Source organism: Thalassophryne amazonica, chromosome 18 (genome assembly GCF_902500255.1).
Source record: "Thalassophryne amazonica chromosome 18, fThaAma1.1, whole genome shotgun sequence".
NCBI lineage: Eukaryota > Metazoa > Chordata > Actinopteri > Batrachoidiformes > Batrachoididae > Thalassophryne > Thalassophryne amazonica.
The window spans coordinates 37,553,422-37,572,896 of NC_047120.1; the positions used below are offsets into that span (position 1 = coordinate 37,553,422).

The 19,475-nt window shown below is 44.3% G+C and overlaps 1 protein-coding gene across 1 annotated transcript in view; it reads left to right on the forward strand.

The window, feature by feature from the left end:
* sdk2b (sidekick cell adhesion molecule 2b) overlaps positions 1 to 19,475 on the forward strand; it is a 1,022,446-nt gene that overhangs the window by 834,538 nt on the left and 168,433 nt on the right. The window contains exons 14-15 of the mRNA XM_034194673.1: positions 13,776 to 13,952; positions 14,749 to 14,885. Coding sequence (XP_034050564.1) covers positions 13,776 to 13,952; positions 14,749 to 14,885 — 314 coding nt within the window. The remainder of the gene's footprint in view (positions 1 to 13,775; positions 13,953 to 14,748; positions 14,886 to 19,475) is intronic.

The window sequence follows — 19,475 nt, forward strand, 5'->3', positions numbered from 1 at the left end:
ATTTTTAACTGTCCACCAGGTGAAGGCTGTTAAAATAATTTCTGAACCACTTACCACCTGTAAAGGTGTGCCTCAAGGTTCCATCTTAGGTCCTGCATTATTCACCATCCACATTTATGATGTAGCTGGGGCTGTTGGTCACTTTTGGCTATATATGCATTCTGATGATACTTAGATATTCACCCTGCCCCACAATTGACTCTACAGCATCTGCTCTTCATCAAAGCATTACCTCCATGAGCAGTCTTTCTACAACCTCCCCCTGACTCCCTTCTCCAAAAAGTGTATGCTGTTATGAATGTTGAGCCATAAAACCACAGTATCTACAACCCTCCCAAGTTCAGTAGTGCTGATGGCTCACCAATGGAGTTTGTCAACTCTTATAAGTACCTAGGGTTCTGGTTGCATTTGTATCTCTTTATTTAACACCCTCATTGATAATTTTCTGGCAAAAACCACAGCTACACTAGGTCTGCTGTGCCAGAACAAGGCTTCCTGTTGGGAAAGTGTAAGTACACGGACCCACAACAGGGGGCGCAAATGAACGGACAATGGAATAGGTCAAATAACAACACTTTACTGTTGCGAACGTGCACAACAAACACAACAGATCACACAATAGATCGAAGGTCAAATTACAAGGTGTCGTGTGGGCAGGCTCGAGGATAGGAGACGCCTGTCCAAAGCAGAACCGGAACCACACGATTTCCTCCGCCACCAGACCCCGGGAATACTGGAGCCGCCAAGTCCCGAACTCCCAGGTGGCCACTGCCTACGCGTGTCGGACCTGGTACTGCTGGCGAGGAACAAAAACACAGTTAAACGTGGGTGCGTCTGCACCCAGCAATCTGCACGGCAGGGAAGCTACCTCCACCTCTCGTTGGAGAAAAAGTCTGTTATCACTCACAAAATCACAAAAAAAGGCTTTCAATCAAGCAGTCAGGCTGAGGATATTACCTTTCAGGTAGAACGATATCTCGGCAATGAGGTGGAGATGCCGTCTTGCTGATATACCATTGTGGATCTGATGATTGATGACAGCTGTCGTCGGTGATAAGCGACAGCTGTCACCCCGGCTGCTCCTGTGAGGCGGCAGCGCCCTCTGGTGCCTGGAGCCCGCACTCCAGGCAGGACGCCCTCTGGTGGTGGTGGGCCAGCAGTACCTCCTCTTCAGCGGCCCACACAACACTTCCTTTACATTGTTAAATATACTCTTGTAAAACTGGCCATCCTTCCTCTGTATGATTGTGGTGATGCACTCAAGAAAATAGCATCAAAGGGTATCCTCACCAAACTTGACACACTACAACACTCAGCAGTTCATTTTGCCATAGGTACACCCTTTATCACTCACAACTACTGCCACTAATCTATAAAACGGTCTTGGGAAAGACACCTTGTTACCTCTCAAGCCTCCAGTACATTTCCAGTAACAGTTATCGCTAAAGAGCCAACAATTTTATTCATTTTACTTCTGTTACATAAATGAAACATGAATGAAAATGGGCACCTCTCTGATATACTAATCAAAGGACAAGGAAGGATCACAAATCACATAAATATTTCTAACTCTTTCGTTTTGATGAATTATACAGTCAGCTAGTGACAGATTTAATTCATCATACAGATGTCTCTGTCTAGCAGGGCCAATAACAATCATCTCAGCCTTCCCAGAGTTCACAAGTCGAAAATTAGACAGCATCCAGCTGATATGTTTATAATAATTTAATAAGGAGCACATTTCAACATGGACGTCCATTTGGAATTGGAATACATTCAATCCCCTGTTGCAGATGTTTGTGTTCGTGTTCACACTAAATATATGCAGCATCCAGTTCAACAGGAATCAAAATGGGTTCCAAAATGTGCAATTGGTGCTACTGTGAGAAATAGGTATGTGTGAGTGCATGCGACTAATGTGCCGTAAACGTCAGCAAACATAAACAATGGCATCTTTACGCAACTACCTTAATAGCTATGAGGACCATGCAATTAGCAACAAGGCTTCATAAATCACACATAAACAAAAGGTCCATTTTTTTATGTGCCTGCCTGAACAAGCCCAGAGATATACCGGTGTGCCAGCATTCATGTGCAAAAACCAATATATAACAGACTCACTGCAAATTATCATGTTAAATATATCAATATGGGGGTGGGAGGGTGGCTTCATGGTTTGCAATTTTGCCTCACAGCAAGAAGGTCATGGGATCACTTTCCACCTGCGCCTTCTGTATGGAGTTTGCATGTTCTCACCATGTTCATGTGGGTTTCTTCTGGGTGCTCCAGCTTCATTCCATGTCCAAAGCCATGCAGGTTAGATGAAGTGGCAACTCTAAATGGGCGGCAGGTGTGTGTGTGAGTGTGAGTATGTTTATGTGTTCCGTCGAGAGACTTGCATCCTGTACAGGGTGGACCCCATCTTCTCACCCTGTGACTGCAGGGATAGACTCCAGTACCCTGGTGAACCTTGAGCAAACTGGTATAAAAAAAATGAATGAATGAATGCCAACATGACCCAAAATAGGAGGCTTAAAGATCCTCACGAGGAGGGCACCAGTACGATATTTTGGACTGGTACACTCTGGTATTTTACGAGGCCTACTAGAAAAGTATCCTACCTTTTTATTTTTTTCACAAACTATATGGATTTGAATCACGTGCGATTACATCAGCCAACCTTGAACCCTCGTGCGCATGCGTGAGTTTTTTCATGCCTGTCGGTTGCATCATTTGCCTGTGGGCAGGCTTTGAGTGAGGAGTGGTCCACCCCTCTCGTCGGATTTCTTTTGTCTGGGAACTTCCTGAGAGACTGGCGCTTTGCTTGATCAAAATTTTTTCAGAACCTGTGAGGCACATCGAAGTGGACACCATTCGAGAAATTCAGCTGGTTTTCGGTGAAAATTTTAAAGGCTGATTAGAGATTATGGAGTGTTACTGTCGCTTTAAGGACTTCCCATGGAGCGGGACATCGCGCAGCGCTCCCAGGCGCCGTCGTCAGCCTGTTTCGAGCTGAAAACCTCCAAATTTAAGCCTCTGTTGATCCAGGACGTTGTGAGAGAACAGAGAACTTTCAGAAGAGGTCGGGATCAGCAGTTTATCCTGACATTCCACTGTTAAAGGAGATTTTGTAATGAAAGACGTGCGGACGGATTGGCGCGTCGGCAGGCAGCTGGCGCAGCGCGCCGGCACAGGAAAAACACCTCCATGTTGATAACCATTTGTAAAAACCAGGCGGCTTTTGATGGCTTTCAGTTGAGTGAGTATCTGAGAAATTGTTTAACAGCTGGACATGTTCCAACTTGTCCTTAAGGCTTCCAACAGAGGTGTTTTTCCTGTGGTGGCGTGCCGTGCCGGCTGCCTGCCGACGCGCCAATCCGTCCGCACGTCTTTCATTACAAAATCTCCTTTAACAGTGGAATGTCCGGATAAACTGCTGATCCCTACCTCTTCTGAAAGTTCTCTGTTCTCTCACGATGTCCTGGGTCAACAGAGGCTTAAATTTGGAGGTTTTCAGCTTGAAACAGGCTGACGACAGCGCCTGGGAGCGCTGCGCGACATCCCGCTCTGTGGGAAGTCCTTAAAGCGACAGTAACACTCCATAATCTCTCATCAGCCCTTAGAATTTTCACCGAAAACCAGCTGAATTTCTCGAATGGTGTCCACTTCGATGTGCCTCACAGGTTTTTTGATCAAGCAAAGCGCCAGTCTCTCAGGAAGTTCCGAGACAAAAGAAATCCGACGAGAGGGGTGGACCACTCCTCACTCAAAGCCTGCCCACAGGCAAATGACGCAACCGTCAGGCGTGAAAAAACTCACGCATGCGCATGAGGGTTCAAGGTTGGCTGATGTAATCGCACGTGATTCAAATCCATATAGTTTTTGAAAAAAATAAAAAGGTCAGATACTTTTCTAATAGACCTCGTATGCTAACTTTTACAAATAATTTTTGTTATTATTGTGTTCTAATGTTCAATTACTTAGGGGTTTTATTATAGATGGGTGGATCTGATTGGAAATGTTTCCCTCTGATATTGGCCAAAATTACTGGATGTCATATTTTGGACTATGTATGTTTTCCTTAAGTAGAATATTTGTTTCCGAGTTTGATCTGATGTTTTGTTCGATGGCTGGGTTAGCAAAGTATGTCCAGAGAAATGTAGTTTTTAACAGTTTGTTGTTTTAAGACAGGAAAAAGCATACTGTTGATAGCGTATCGGAAGTTGCTGAAGGTTCCAGTATCCGTTTCGGAAAGGAAAAGTGGGTATTGTGCCATCCACAGTCCTCTACCAAATCTATCAGAACTCACATTTTCAGAGCTGAATTTGCAGTCGCTTTGACAGAGTTACAGATATGTTGCTGACACACTTGCTGGCGAACCAATTCCTATATTAACAGGGCTGGCCCAGCCTATATGCAGTGTAGGCAGTTGCTAAGGGCTCTGTCATCAAGGGGGCACCATAAATGAGGGAAACAATAAAGTTAACTTTCATTATGCTTATACTAAAACTAGATAATACTATTTATATTTTAATATAAACTAAATATAAACCCATATTATTTAACTGCCTATTAAATAATAATGATGACAATAGTTTCCTCATCACCCCCCCCCCCCCCCCCACTCCCCTCTAAAGTGTCTGATGAGCCAATCTGAGTCATTACATCATTACGGCATAACAGCAATGTCAAAACGGCCTAAACTGTCTGGTGCTCAGGACAGGAAAAAAGAAAAGAATAGGAGGAAAAATGGGAAGAAGAGGAAAGAGGTACAGTAAAAATAATATGATTTTTTTTTTTCATTGTATTGCATCAGGTAGCTAGCAATTTTAACGCACCTTCATCCATAGTGTGTTAATTCCTGAGGCATTTCAGGGTGAGATTTGCCTAAACTGACCGATCCAAAATAAACTGTTTTGTTGGGGTTGGAATAGTTTGCGGGGAGTTTCTCCCCATCATTTTGACATGCATTGATCGTCAATGTCAGCGGCTGTTCACAGTTTTATTGAAATGTCATGTGGTTAAGTAAAGCTTGTAATGGCTAAAAAAAAAAATGCTGTAACATACAGTAGTGTTCAGAATAATAGTAGTGCTATGTGACTAAAAAGATTAATCCAGGTTTTGAGTATATTTCTTATTGTTACATGGGAAACAAAGTACCAGTAGATTCAGTAGATTCTCACAAATCCAACAAGACCAAGCATTCATGATATGCACATTCTTAAGGCTATGAAATTGGGATATTAGTTAAAAAAAAAAGTAGAAAAGGGGAGGTTCACAATAATAGTAGCATCTGCTGTTGATGCTACAAACTCAAAACTATTATGTTCAAACTGCTTTTTTAGCAATCCTGTGAATCACTAAACTAGTATTTAGTTGTATAACCACAGTTTTTCATGATTTCTTCACATCTGCGAGGCATTAATTTTGTTGGTTTGGAACCAAGATTTTGCTCATTTACTAGTGTGCTTGGGGTCATTGTCTTGTTGAAACACCCATTTCAAGGGCATGTCCTGTTCAGCATAAGGCAACATGACCTCTTCAAGTATTTTGACATATCCAAACTGATCCATGATACCCGGTATGCGATATATAGGCCCAACACCATAGTAGGAGAAACATGCCCATATCATGATGCTTGCACCACCATTCTTCACTGTCTTCACTGTGAACTGTGGCTTGAATTCAGAGTTTGGGGGTCATCTCACAAACTGTCTGCAGTCCTTGGACCCAAAAAGAACAATTTTACTCTCATCAGTCCACAATATATTCCTCCATTTCTCTTTAGGCCAGTTGATGTGTCCTTTGGCAAATTGTAACCTCTTCTGCACATGTCTTTTATTTAACAGAGGGACTTTGCGGGGGATTCTTGCAAATAAATTAGCTTCACACAGGCATCTTCTAAATGTCACAGAACTTACAGGTAACTCCAGACTGTCTTTGATCATCCTGGACCTGATCAGTGGGTGAGCCTTTGCCATTCTGGTTATTCTTCTATCCATTTTGATGGTTGTTTTCTGTTTTCTTCCATGCGTCTCTGGTTTTTATGTCCATTTTAAAGCATTGGAGATCATTGTAGCCATGAACAGCCTATAATTTTTTGCACCTGCTTATATGTTTTCCCCTCTCCAATCAACTTTTTAATGAAACTACGCTGTTCTTCTGAACAATGTCTTGAACGTCCCATTTTCCTCAGGCTTTCAAAGAGAAAAGCATGTTCAACAGGGGCTGGCTTCATACTTAAATAGGGGACACCTAATTCACACCTGTTTGTTCTACAAAATTGAGGAACTCACTGACTGAATGCTACACTACTATTATTGTGAACACCCTGTTTTCTACTTTTTTTTTACTAATAGCCCAATTTCATAGCCTTAAGAGCGTGCATATCATGAATGCTTGGTCTTGTTGCATTTATGAGAATCTACTGAATCTACTGGTACCTTGTTTCCCATGTAACAATAAGAAATATACTCAAAACCTGGATTAATCTTTTTAGTCAAGTAGCACTACTATTACTATACTATTACTATTACTCGTATTCTGAACACTACTGTAGGTGTAAGCTTATTTGTTTATTTGTGTTACAGTTCATGTTGTATGTGTTTATAGTTTTACTCTCTCTAATTTACAGGGGGCGCCATTAAAGATCTTGCATAGGGCGCCAAATTGGTTAGGGTCAGTGTCGCAGATCGAATGCCCCCTCCTAAATATCGGTCCACCCTGCCTTCACTTCGCATGTGTGATTTCAGAGCATCAGCAGTTGTTCACCGATTGCCGCCTCGTTTCTGCTTAAAACTGCACTCCAGTCTTCATCTTTCTCAGTGACGAATTTATGTGGAAATGATTGTTGTACCAAAGCTTCAGATATCTGTCATCATTATTTCATAATAAAAGACAGTAGAGTGATCAGAGTGCCATAGCAGCACGTCTGAGTCTGACTCTGTGAGTCTGACTTTCTATACCCAAAGTGATCAAAAGGAATAATGTGATTATTAACCATCAGATGACAAAGTAAAACCTCTTAAATCATTCTAAAATCAGTTTTAAACAGAAACAAGGCCGTTTTAAGCAGAAATGAGGCCATAATCAGTGAGTTGCTGCTGACGCTCTGAAATTACATAGGCACAGCAGCATGTCAGACTCAGATCTGTTCCATGTCTTTTATTATGAAATAGTGCTGAATTTATTTGGAAATGATTGTTGTACAAAAGCTTCAGATATCTGTCATGAGATAGATGATGACTGGAGTGCAGTTTTAAGCAGAAACGAGGTGATAATTGTTGAATCACTGCGAATGCTCCGAAATCATCAACATCATCATCAATTTTATTTATATAGCGCCAAATCACAACAAACAGTTGCCCCAAGGCGCTTTATATTGTAAGGCAAGGCCATACAATAATTCCGTAAAAACCCCAAAGGTCAAAACGACCCCCTGTGAGCAAGCACTTGGCGACAGTGGGAAGGAAAAACTCCCTTTTAACAGGAAGAAACCTCCAGCAGAACCAGGCTCAGGGAGGGGCAGTCTTCTGCTGGGACTGGTTAGGGCTGAGGGAGAGAACCAAGAAAAAGACATGCTGTGGAGGGGAGCAGAGATCAATCACTAATGATTAAATGCAGAGTGGTGCATACAGAGCAAAAAGAGAAAGAAACACTCAGTGCATCATGGGAAACCCCCCAGCAGTCTAAGTCTATAGCAGCATAACTAAGGGATGGTTCAGGGTCACCTGATCCAGCCCTAACTATAAGCTTTAGCAAAAAGGAAAGTTTTAAGCCTAATCTTAAAAGTAGAGAGGGTGTCTGTCTCCCTGATCCGAATTGGGAGCTGGTTCCACAGGAGAGGAGCCTGAAAGCTGAAGGCTCTGCCTCCCATTCTACTCTTACAAACCCTAGGAACTACAAGTAAGCCTGCAGTCTGAGAGCAAAGCGCTCTATTGGGGTGATATGGTACTATGAGGTCCCTAAGATAAGATGGGACCTGATTATTCAAAACCTTATAAGTAAGAAGAAGAATTTTAAATTCTATTCTAGAATTAACAGGAAGCCAATGAAGAGAGGCCAATATGGGTGAGATATGCTCTCTCCTTCTAATCCCCGTTAGTACTCTATCTGCAGCATTTTGAATTAACTGAAGGCTTTTCAGGGAACTTTTAGGACAACCTGATAATAATGAATTACAATAGTCCAGCCTAGAGGAAATAAATGCATGAATTAGTTTTTCAGCATCACTCTGAGACAAGACCTTTCTAATTTTAGAGATATTGCGTAAATGCAAAAAAGCAGTCCTACATATTTGTTTGATATGCGCATTGAATGACATATCCTGATCAAAAATGACTGCCGTCTAATAATACTGCCTAAGGGAAGCATGTATAAAGTGAATAAAATTGGTCCTAGCACAGAACCTTGTGGAACTCCATAATTAACCTTAGTCTGTGAAGAAGATTCCCCATTTACATGAACAAATTGTAATCTATTAGATAAATATGATTCAAACCACCGCAGCGCAGTGCCTTTAATACCTATGGCATGCTGTAATCTCTGTAATAAAATTTTATGGTCAACAGTATCAAAAGCAGCACTGAGGTCTAACAGAACAAGCACAGAGATGAGTCCACTGTCTGAGGCCATAAGAAGATCATTTGTAACCTTCACTAATGCTGTTTCTGTACTATGATGAATTCTAAAACCTGAGTGAAACTCTTCAAATAGACCATTCCTCTGCAGATGATCAGTTAGCTGTTTTACAACTACCCTTTCAAGAATTTTTTAGAGAAAAGGAAGGTTGGAGATTGGCCTATAATTAGCTAAGATATCTGGGTCAAGTGATGGCTTTTTAAGTAATGGTTTAATTACTGCCACCTTAAAAGCCTGTGGTTCATAGCCAACTAATAAAGATAGATTGATCATATTTAAGATCGAAGCATTAAATAATGGTAGGGCTTCCTTGAGCAGCCTGGTAGGAATGGGGTCTAATAGACATGTTGATGGTTTGGATGAAGTAACTAATGAAAATAACTCAGACAGACCAATCTGAGAGAAAGAGTCTAACCAAATACCGGCATCACTGAAATCAGCCAAAGATAACGATACGTCTTTGGGATGGTTATGAGTAATTTTTTCTCTAATAGTTAAAATTTTATTAGCAAAGAAAGTCATGAAGTCATTACTAGTTAAAGTTAAAGGAATACTCGGCTCAATAGAGCTCTGACTCTTTGTCAGCCTGGCTACAGTGCTGAAAAGAAACCTGAGGTTGTTCTTATTTTCTTCAATTAGTGATGAGTAGTAAGATGTCCTAGCTTTACGGAGGGCTTTTTTATAGAGCAACAGACTATTTTTCCAGGCTAAGTGAAGATCTTCTAAATTAGTGAGACGCCATTTCCTCTCCAACTTACGGGTTATCTGCTTTAAGCTGCGAGTTTGTGAGTTATACCACGGAGTCAGACACTTCTGATTTAAAGCTCTCTTTTTCAGAGGAGCTACAGCATCCAAAGTTGTCTTCAATGAGGATGTAAAACTATTGACAAGATACTCTATCTCACTTCCAGAGTTTATGTAGCTACTCTGCACTGTGTTGGTATATGGCATTAGAGAACATAAAGAAGGAATCATATCCTTAAACCTAGTTACAGCGCTTTCTGAAAGACTTCTAGTGTAATGAAACTTATTCCCCACTGCTGGGTAGTCCATCAGAGTAAATGTAAATGTTATTAAGAAATGATCAGACAGAAGGGAGTTTTCAGGGAATACTGTTAAGTCTTCAATTTCCATACCATAAGTCAGAACAAGATCTAAGATATGATTAAAGTGGTGGGTGGACTAATTTACATTTTGAACAAAGCCAATTGAGTCTAATAATAGATTAAATGCAGTGTTGAGGCTGTCATTCTCAGCATCTGTGTGGATGTTAAAATCGCCCACTATAATTATCTTATCTGAGCTAAGCACTAAGTCAGACAACAGGTCTGAAAATTCACAGAGAAACTCACAGTAACGACCAGGAGGACGATAGATAACAACAAATAAAACTGGTTTTTGGGACTTCCAATTTGGATGGACAAGACTAAGAGTCAAGCTTTCAAATGAATTAAAGCTCTGTCTGGGTTTTTGATTAATTAATAAGCTGGAATGGAAGATTGCTGCTAATCCTCCGCCTCTGCCCGTGCTACGACCGTTCTGGCAGTTAGTGTGACTCGGGGGTGTTGACTCATTTAAACGAACATATTCATCCTGCTGTAACCAGGTTTCTGTAAGGCAGAATAAATAAATATGTTGATCAATTATTATATCATTTACTAACAGGGACTTAGAAGAGAGAGACCTAATGTTTAATAGACCACATTTAACTGTTTTAGTCTGTGGTGCAGTTGAAGGTGCTATATTATTTTGTGTTTTTGAATTTTTATGCTTAAATAGATTTTTACTGGTTGTTGGTGGTCTGGGAGCAGGCACCGTCTCTACGGGGATGGGGTAATGAGGGGATGGCAGGGGGAGAGAAGCTGCAGAGAGGTGTGTAAGACTACAACTCTGCTTCCTGGTCCCAACCCTGGATAGTCACGGTTTGGAGGATTTAAGAAAATTGGCCAGATTTCTAGAAATGAGAGCTGCTCCATCCAAAGTGGGATGGATGCCATCTCTCCTAACAAGACCAGGTTTTCCCCAGAAGCTTTGCCAATTATCTATGAAGCCCACCTCAAATGACACATGCACAGTGAAGGCAGGGCTCAGTCGGGGACACTAGTACTGTATGTGCAGTGATAGAAGTGATCCTGCTATGATCCTGGACATGTGCTGGTTGGTCTTTACATTTTGGTGTCAAATCTTTTGGACATTACATTTTTGAGAATCAGATCTTGATATAATTTTAATTTAACAGAGATTCCATCTGTGTTTATGTTTTGTGTTAGCATTTCTGCTAAATAAATACAATGTATTTGAATGCATGTTCCATGAGTTTTTAAAAGGGATGGTATAGACTACAATTACAGGTATAACGATAGAACATTGATTGTATTTCTTTTTGTTATTTCCCCTCAAGAGCCTTCTCAGGCTGCTCGGATTGAAAGAGAAAAACCTGTATTAATTAGCTGCTAGGTACACTTATATAACTGTAGCCCGTTATGCACGAAAATATCTTCATCCTTCTTCATACAGCATCCGTGATAGTTGAACTGCAGCTGGTACAAGTGCAAACGCCTAATGTTGCTTAAATGATAGATAATAGTCTTCCTCACACACCTGCTTGGAGCTGAAGTCCAAACCAGTCACTCAGAAATCATCACCGCAGATGTTTCACTGAACTCAGCGCTTGTAGTTGACATCCCTTGCAATCAATAGACTATTCTATCTCTTTCTACTCTGAAGAGAGAATGCATCCCATCATACTTTTGAGCCGTGCATCATTGATGGGCGAGAATCGGCCGTAAAATACATAGGCGTCGTCTGTTACGACATCCACACATGCCAGCTCTGATGGCGGGTTTGAAGAGGCAGAAGAGAGAGAGATGACAGCCCTCACTAATGGCAGATTGTGGTCGAGAAAGAAAAGGAAGCCTCGGGTTTGCATGTCATTTTAAGATCAAAAAAACAGCTGAATTATCTTCTGAAACTGACAAAATGTTTTCATCTTCTGGAAGCCGCAAAGTAAATATGGCATGTCAGCTTCTTGAAATTTAGAAAAACTGTTTTACATGGCTTTGTTCAGGCACTCAGTGGGTTGCTAACAAAACATTATTTATCTTTGCAAAGGAGGTTGTTTTCTCCTGTCTGTTTGTTTATTTGTGGGATTGTGAAAAATCTAGTTGTACTAATTTTAATAAATTCTATTTGAGGAGTTTGGCATAGGCAACATAAAAATACATTAAAATTTGTTGCTGGTTCAGATAAACGGGCAGATCAAAGAACAGGAAGTACAATTAAAGCATAGCAATAGGAATTTAGATCATTTGGGATCAGAGAGGTGGTGGCGTAACAGGCTTGCACGTTGGACTGGGACGCCAGCAATTCGGGTTCACTTGCCGATTGCAGTCATACTCCCAACTGGCACTCTTAGCACCAGTGCTGGGAAGGAGTGAGAGACACGTGGCATGGGCCCTTCTGGAAATAAGTCTTTCGTTGAGACTTTTGTTGGTTACCCACATTAAATAAGAGAAGCTCAAGCTCAAAGTTCAGTAATTGGGTTTAAAGCATAGCAAACAAGTTCAAAGGTTAGCAGTCGGAATGAGAGGTCAGCAATCTGGTTCAAAGATCAACAATCTGAGATCACGGTATAGCAACATAAAAAAGTCATCTCTCAGGATCAAAGCACAACTATTAAGATCAAAGGTCATCTGTCAGATCAGAGGTCAGTAATCAGGATCAAAGATGAGCAATTAGGATTTGAGGTCAGCAATCATGATCAGAGGTCAGCAAATGGGATCAAAGATCAGCAATCAGGTTCAAAGCACAGCAGTCAATTCCAAAAGTCAGCAGTCCAGATCAGAGGTCAGCAACTTGGATCAATACTCAACAATTAAGAATCAGGGGTCAACAATCAAAAGTCAACAGTCAGGATCAAAGCTCAGCAAAAGGTCAGCAGTCTGAATCAAAGTACAAGAACCAGGATCAAAGAACAGAAATTATAATCAGAGGTCAGCAAATAGGATCAAAGATCAGCAATCAGGTTCAAGTCCAAAAGTCAGCAGTTGGGATCAGAGGTCAGCAAACAGGATCAATGATCATCAATCAAAGATCAGGGAACAATAATCAAAATCAAATGTCAGGAGTCAGGATCAAAGCACAGCAGTCAAGATCAAAGGTCAGCAGTCTGCATCAAAGTACAGCAATCCAGATCAAAGATGAGCAATTTTGATCAGAGGGCAGGATCAAAGATCAACAATCAGGTTTAAGGCATAGCAATCAAGTTCAAAAGTCAGCAGTTGAGATCAGATGGCAGCAATCAGAATCAAATATTAGCAATCAAAGATCAGAGGACAACAATTAAAATCAAAAGTCAGGAATCAGGATCAAAGCACAGCAATCAAGATCAAATGTCAGCAGTCATGATCAAAGTACAACAACCAGGATCAGAGTTCAGTATTCAGGATCAAAGATGAACAGTTAGTATCAGAGGTTCGCGATCATGATCAAACTGTTTATGATTGATACCAATCATAAACAGTCAGTTACCAGGATCATTGATTAACATCTGCATGGTTTTGTTTAAATTCTATATAGAGGATGTTCATGGTGGCAGCTGGCACGTTATGTCAATGTGCAGTCTCCCGTGGTACACAGAGTAATAATACACTGTCACTGTGCTTGGCCATACCTCATGTTTAGACCAACACACCCATGGGTGCACAGATGAGCACAGACAGACTCATGATGTAATAGACATGGGCACTGAGCATGAAAACCACAACTGTGTTGGGTAGAAACTACCTTCCAGTGGTACTTGCATTGCGCTGTGTGCAGATTTCCATCAGGTGGGCGATGAGACCCAAGAACAGTATTTGGTTTCCAAAGGGTCACACAAAAGAAAAAAAACTGAGAATCATCAGGATAAACTGAAAATAAAAATAGGATGATTGTGTTTACATGCAACACCGACCTTTAATTAAATCTCTTTTATTTAAATCCCTTTTTAATTGAATTTGAAATCAGAGTATTTGAGATAAAAGGTCAACAGAGAATTATTTGTTTCATTAAACTCATTGTTTTCCAACTATCTGAAAAAAGTCAATATGCTGATATAGAGTCATGATGATGATCTGGGTGTCTCTATGTTCCAGGCACGTGTGGGAGAAGGAGGGTTCTGTGGTCAATGTCCAGTCCATCCCACGTATGCGTCAGGATGCTGACGGCACTTTACACATCTCCCAAACCTGGTCCGGTGACATCGGGACGTACACTTGCAAGGTCACGTCCGTCGGTGGCAACGACTCCCACAACGCGCACCTCCGCGTCAGGTGAGCTGGATTATATCCACCAAGGAGATTCAAGATGCAAAGTATCATAAAACAAACAACAACAACAAAAAAAACAGTCACACCAGAGGAAGACACATTTGTTCTTAACACCTCCGACCTGTTCCTGCGGATTTCTGACACACCTGAGTCATTTCCGCTCTTCTCCCTCGCTTTCTGTCTCCTCATTCTCACCTGACACACTTGGCGCCCACCTGCATTTGGTCCTCATCTGTGATCACACCTGCACTGTCTCCTATACATCCTTTGTCATCTTTTCTCACAGTTGTCCCACCGCCGCCACGAATATGAATGAGACGTCTAACTTTGCCAAACTGACTGATTGTGCGTGTCTTCCTTTGGTTGGCTGCCTTTTGACTGAAGTTACTGTTTGTATCTGTTCATTGTTTTGGAGTTTATCTATCAATCTGTCTGAGCTTAGCAGAATTTATGGCTGCATGAACGAATGATCCCCAGCTTTGGCCTCATTTGTTCACATCTTTGTCTGTGCTTTTTGTTCCTATCTGTCTCCTTACGCCTTCTGATCCATTTTACTGTCCAACCGATAGCTATCTCCTTTTGTTTGCCTGCGGTTCCATCTCGGCGAGGGAGCGCCAACACTGTCTTGTCTCACCATCGCCGACTATCTGACCGATCGCTCTTTTATTAAAAAAAAAACAAAAAAAAAAACCAGTCACTTTAGATTGTGACAAGAGCCTTTTGGAGGAGAGCGTAGTGGTTGCTAATGCCGCAGAAAGGCTTTTTTTATTTGTCAGATTTGTCCTGCTGTTCCTTGCAGACAGCTGCCCCATGCCCCGGACAATCCTACCGCGGTGCTGAGCGCGTTGGAAAAGAGAGCCATCGACCTGGCCTGGGCCAAACCGTTTGATGGCAACAGTCCCCTCATACGCTACATCCTGGAGGTTTCTGAGAACAGTGAGTCACCTGGTTTCCACTACACCTCTGCCAAATTGTTCTACTTTATGATCTCACCCCCCTTGTGTCCTTTGTGTCAGTGCGCACAAATCTATTATTTATAAAGACTTTTGTTTAGAAGGGTGGAATTAGCTCTTTGAATCAATATTGACTTTGTTAAAAAAAATTCATTCATTCATTCATCTTCTACCGCTTAGTCCATTTAAGGGTCGCGGGGGGCTGGAGCCTATCCCAGCAGCCATAAAGCGCGAGGCGGGGTACACCCAGGACAGGACGCCAGTCTGTCGCAGGGCCACAAACAGACAAACAAACACAGACACACCCACACACACACACCTACGGACAATTTAAAGATCCCAATCCACCTAATCCGCATGTCTTTGGATGTGGGAGGAAACCGGAGCACCCGGAGGAAACCCACGCAAACACAGGGAGAACATGCAAACTCCACACAGAAAGGCCACGGCAATTGAACCCATGACCTTCTCGCTGTGAGGCAACAGTGCTAACCACTAAGCCACCGTGCTGCCCTGTGCAAAAATATATATTATTAAAAATATATTTTATATATTTTAGATTTAATATGAAAGTATTGAAATGTTACTTCTGTCAAAGGGTTTTTGTTACCTCGACCAATGAAACTGGAGGAGGTTATGTTATCGCCCCTGTCTTTTTATTTGTGAACAGCCTGGAGCCCACAATTTTTCAGATACTGTTATGAAATTTTTAATGAAGATTCATATCCTGATAGGCAAGAACTGACTCAATTTTCAAGGTCATAAGTCAAAGGGAAAGGTTAGGATAAATCTTGGAAAATTGGAAATATCCCTACCTTTAACATTGAATGAATTTTCAAAAATTCATAATTTTTTTAAATTTTATCACATTTCTTTCATATTTGAGGGAATTATGTAGAATGGTATCTATTGACTGACAATGTTTGATCCAGATCTGATCCAGATTCCAGATTTTGTGGCCATTTAAATTTAACATTGAAAATCGCATTTAATGTATATTTTGCATTATATCTTAACCAAACGTGCCCCAATCACTCACACGTTTCAAAGTGAGGTGCAGACTGGCACTCACTATCACCTGACAAAGTTTAATCTGGATCTGATGCAGAATGTGGATTTTGTGGACATTTGAATTTAATATTGAAAAGCCCCTCCCCCTCTAGCTGCCACCTTATCATGGTGGGGGAGTTTGCGTACCCGGATGATCCTAGGAGCTATGTTGTCGGGGGCTTTGTGCTTCCTGTAGGGTCTCCCAAGGCAAACAGGTCCTAGGTGACGGGTCAGACTAAGGGCAGTTCAGAACCTCCATGACCAGTAAAAGATCAAGGACTGTGACGTCGCCCGGTATGGCGGAGCCGGGGTCCCACCCTGGAGCCAGGCCTGGGGTTGGGGCTCACGTGCGAGCACCTGGTGGTTGGGCCTTAGCCCATGGGGCCCGGCCGGGCTCAGCCCGAAAGAGTGACGTGGGCCCACCCTCCTCTGGGTTCACCACCTGCATGGGGGCTGTTGGGACGTGGAATGTCACATCACTAGGGGGGAAGGAGCCTGAGCTTGTGCAGGAGGTTGAGAGATACCGACTAGAGTTAGTCGGGCTCACCTCCACGCACAGCTTGGGCTCTGGTACTCAACTCCTGGAGAGGGGCTGGACAATCATTTTTCTGGCGTCGCCCACAGGGAGAGGCGGAGAGCTGGGGTTGCATTGCTTATTGCTCCCCAGCTCAGTCGCCAAGTGTTGGAGTTCACTCCGGTGAACCAGAGGGTCGCGTCCCTACGCCTTCGGGTCGGGGACAGGTCTCTCACCGTTGTCTCGGCCTACGGGCCGAGCGACAGTGCAGAGTACCCGACCTTCCTAGAGTCCCTGGGAGGGGTACTAGATAGCGCTCTGACTGGGGACTCCATTGTTCTCCTGGGGGAGTTCAACGCCCACGTGGGCGGCGACAGTGAGACCTGGAGGGGGGTGATCGGGAAGCACGGCCTCCCCGATCTGAACCCGAGTGGTGTTCAGTTGTTGGACTTCTGTGCTAGTCACAGTTTGTCCATCATGAACACCATGTTCGAGCACAAGGGTGTCCATAAGTGCACGTGGCACCAGGACACCCTGAGCCGGAGGTCGATGATCGACTTTGTAGTCGTATCATCTGACCTTCGGCCACATGTCTCGGACACTCGGGTGAAGAGAGGGGCAGAGCTGTCGACTGATCACCACCTGGTGGTGAGTTGGATCCGCTGGGAGGGTAGGAAGCCGGTAAGACCTGGCAGGCCCAAACGTATCGTGAGGGTCTGCTGGGAACGACTGGCGGAACCCTCTGTCAGCGAGGTCTTCAACTCCCACCTCCGGGAGATCTTCTCCCAGATCCCGGGAGAGGTTGGAGACATGGAGTTCGAGTGTACCATGTTCTCCACCTCCATTGTCGATGCGGCTGCTTGTAGCTGTGGTCGCATAGTCTCTGGTGCCTGTTGCGGCAGCAATCCCCGAACCCAGTGGTGGACACCGGAAGTAAGGGATGCCATCAAGCTGAAGAAGGAGTCCTACTTATCTTTGTTGGTAGGTGGGACCCCAGAGGCAGCTGACAGGTACTGACAGGCCAAGCGTGCCGCAGCCCGTGCGGTCGCAGAGGCAAAAACTCGGGTCTGGGAGGAGTTCGGGGAGGCTATGGAGGAGGACTATCGGTCAGCCTCGAAGAGATTCTAGCAAACCGTCCAACGCCTCGGGAGGCGGAAGCAGCTCTCCACCAGCACTGTTTACGGTGCGGGTGGGGAGCTTTTGACCCTGACTGGGGATGTTGTAGGGTGGTGGAAGGAGCACTTCGAGGATCTCCTCAATCCCATCGTCACGTCTTCCGAAGAGGAAGCAGAGACTGGGGACTTGGAGGCGGACTCATCCATTACCCAGGCCGAAGTCACCGAGGTGGTTAGAAAGCTCCTCGGTGGCAAGGCTCCTGGGGTGGATGAAATCCGTCCTGAGTACCTTAAGTCTCTGGATGTTGCGGGGCTGTCTTGGCTGACACGCCTCTGCAACATCGTGTGGAGATCGGGGACAGTGCCTCTGGATTGGCAGACCAGGGTGGTGGTCCCCCGTCTTAAACAGAGGGAGGGTGTGTTCCAACTATAGGGGGATCACACTCCTCAGCCTCCCTGGTAAGGTCTATTCCAGAGTACTGGAGAGGAGAATTCGACCGATGGTTGAACCTCGGATTCAGGAGGAGCAGTGTGGTTTTCGTCCTGGTCGCGGCACACTGGACCAGCTCTACATGCTCCATCAGGTGCTCGAGGGTTCATGGGAGTTTGCCCAACCAGTCCACATGTGTTTTGTGGATCTGGAGAAGGCATTTGACCGTGTCCCTCGGGGCACCCTGTGGGGAGTGCTCTGGGAGTACGGGGTCCGGGGTCCTTTGCTAAGGGCTATCCGGTCCCTGTACGACCGCAGCAGGAGCTTGGTTCGCATTGCCGGTAGTAAGTCAAACCTGTTTCCAGTGCACGTTGGCCTCCGCCAGGGCTGCCCTTTGTCACCGGTTCTGTTCATTATTTTCAAGGACAGAATTTCTAGGCGCAGCCAGGGTGTAGAGGGGGTCTGGTTTGGGAACCACAGAATCTCGTCTCTGCTGTTTGCGGACGATGTGGTTCTGTTGGCTTCGTCAAATCAGGACCTTCAGCGTGCACTGGGGTGGTTTGCAGCCGAGTGTGAAGCGTCCGGGATGAAAATCAGCACCTCCAAATCCGAGGCCATGGTTCTTGACCGGAAAAAGGTGCTTTGCCCTCATCAGGTCGGTGGAGTGTCCTTGCCTCAAGTGGAGGAGTTTAAGTATCTCGGGGTCTTGTTCACGAGTGAGGGACGGATGGAGCGTGAGATCGATAGATGGATCGGTGCAGCATCTGCAGTGATGCGGTCGCTGTATCGGACCGTCGTGGTGAAGAGAGAGCTGAGTAGGGGGGCAAAGCTCTCGATTTACCGATCGATCTACGTTCCGATCCTCACCTATGGTCATGAGATTTAACTCATGACCGAAAGAACGAGATCGCGAGTACAAGCGGCCAAGATGAGTTTCCTCCGCAGGGTGGCTGGGCGCTCCCTTAGAGATAGGGTGAGGAGCTCGGTCACTCGGGAGGAGCTCGGAGTCGAGCCGCTGCTCCTCCACGTCAAAAGGAGTCAGTTGAGGTGGCTCGGGCATCTTTTCTGGATGCCCCCTGGACGCCTCACCGGAGAGGTGTTCCGGGCACGTCCCACTGGGAGGAGGCCCCGGGGAAGACCCAGGACACGCTGGAGGGACTACATCTCTCGGCTGGCTTGGGAAGGCCTTGGGGTTCCCCCGGAGGAGCTGGAGGAGGTGTGTATGGATCGGGATGTCTGGGTGGCTTTGCTTGAGCTGCTGCCCCCACGACCCGACTCCGGATAAAGCGGAAGAAAATGGATGGATGGATGGATGGATGGATGGATGGATGGATGGATGGATGGATGGATGGATGGATGGATGGATGGATGGATGGATGGATGGATGGATGGAAAAGCCCTTTTGGTGTACATTTTGCATTATATCCTAAACAAATGTGCCTCAATCACTCTCATTTGTGACAA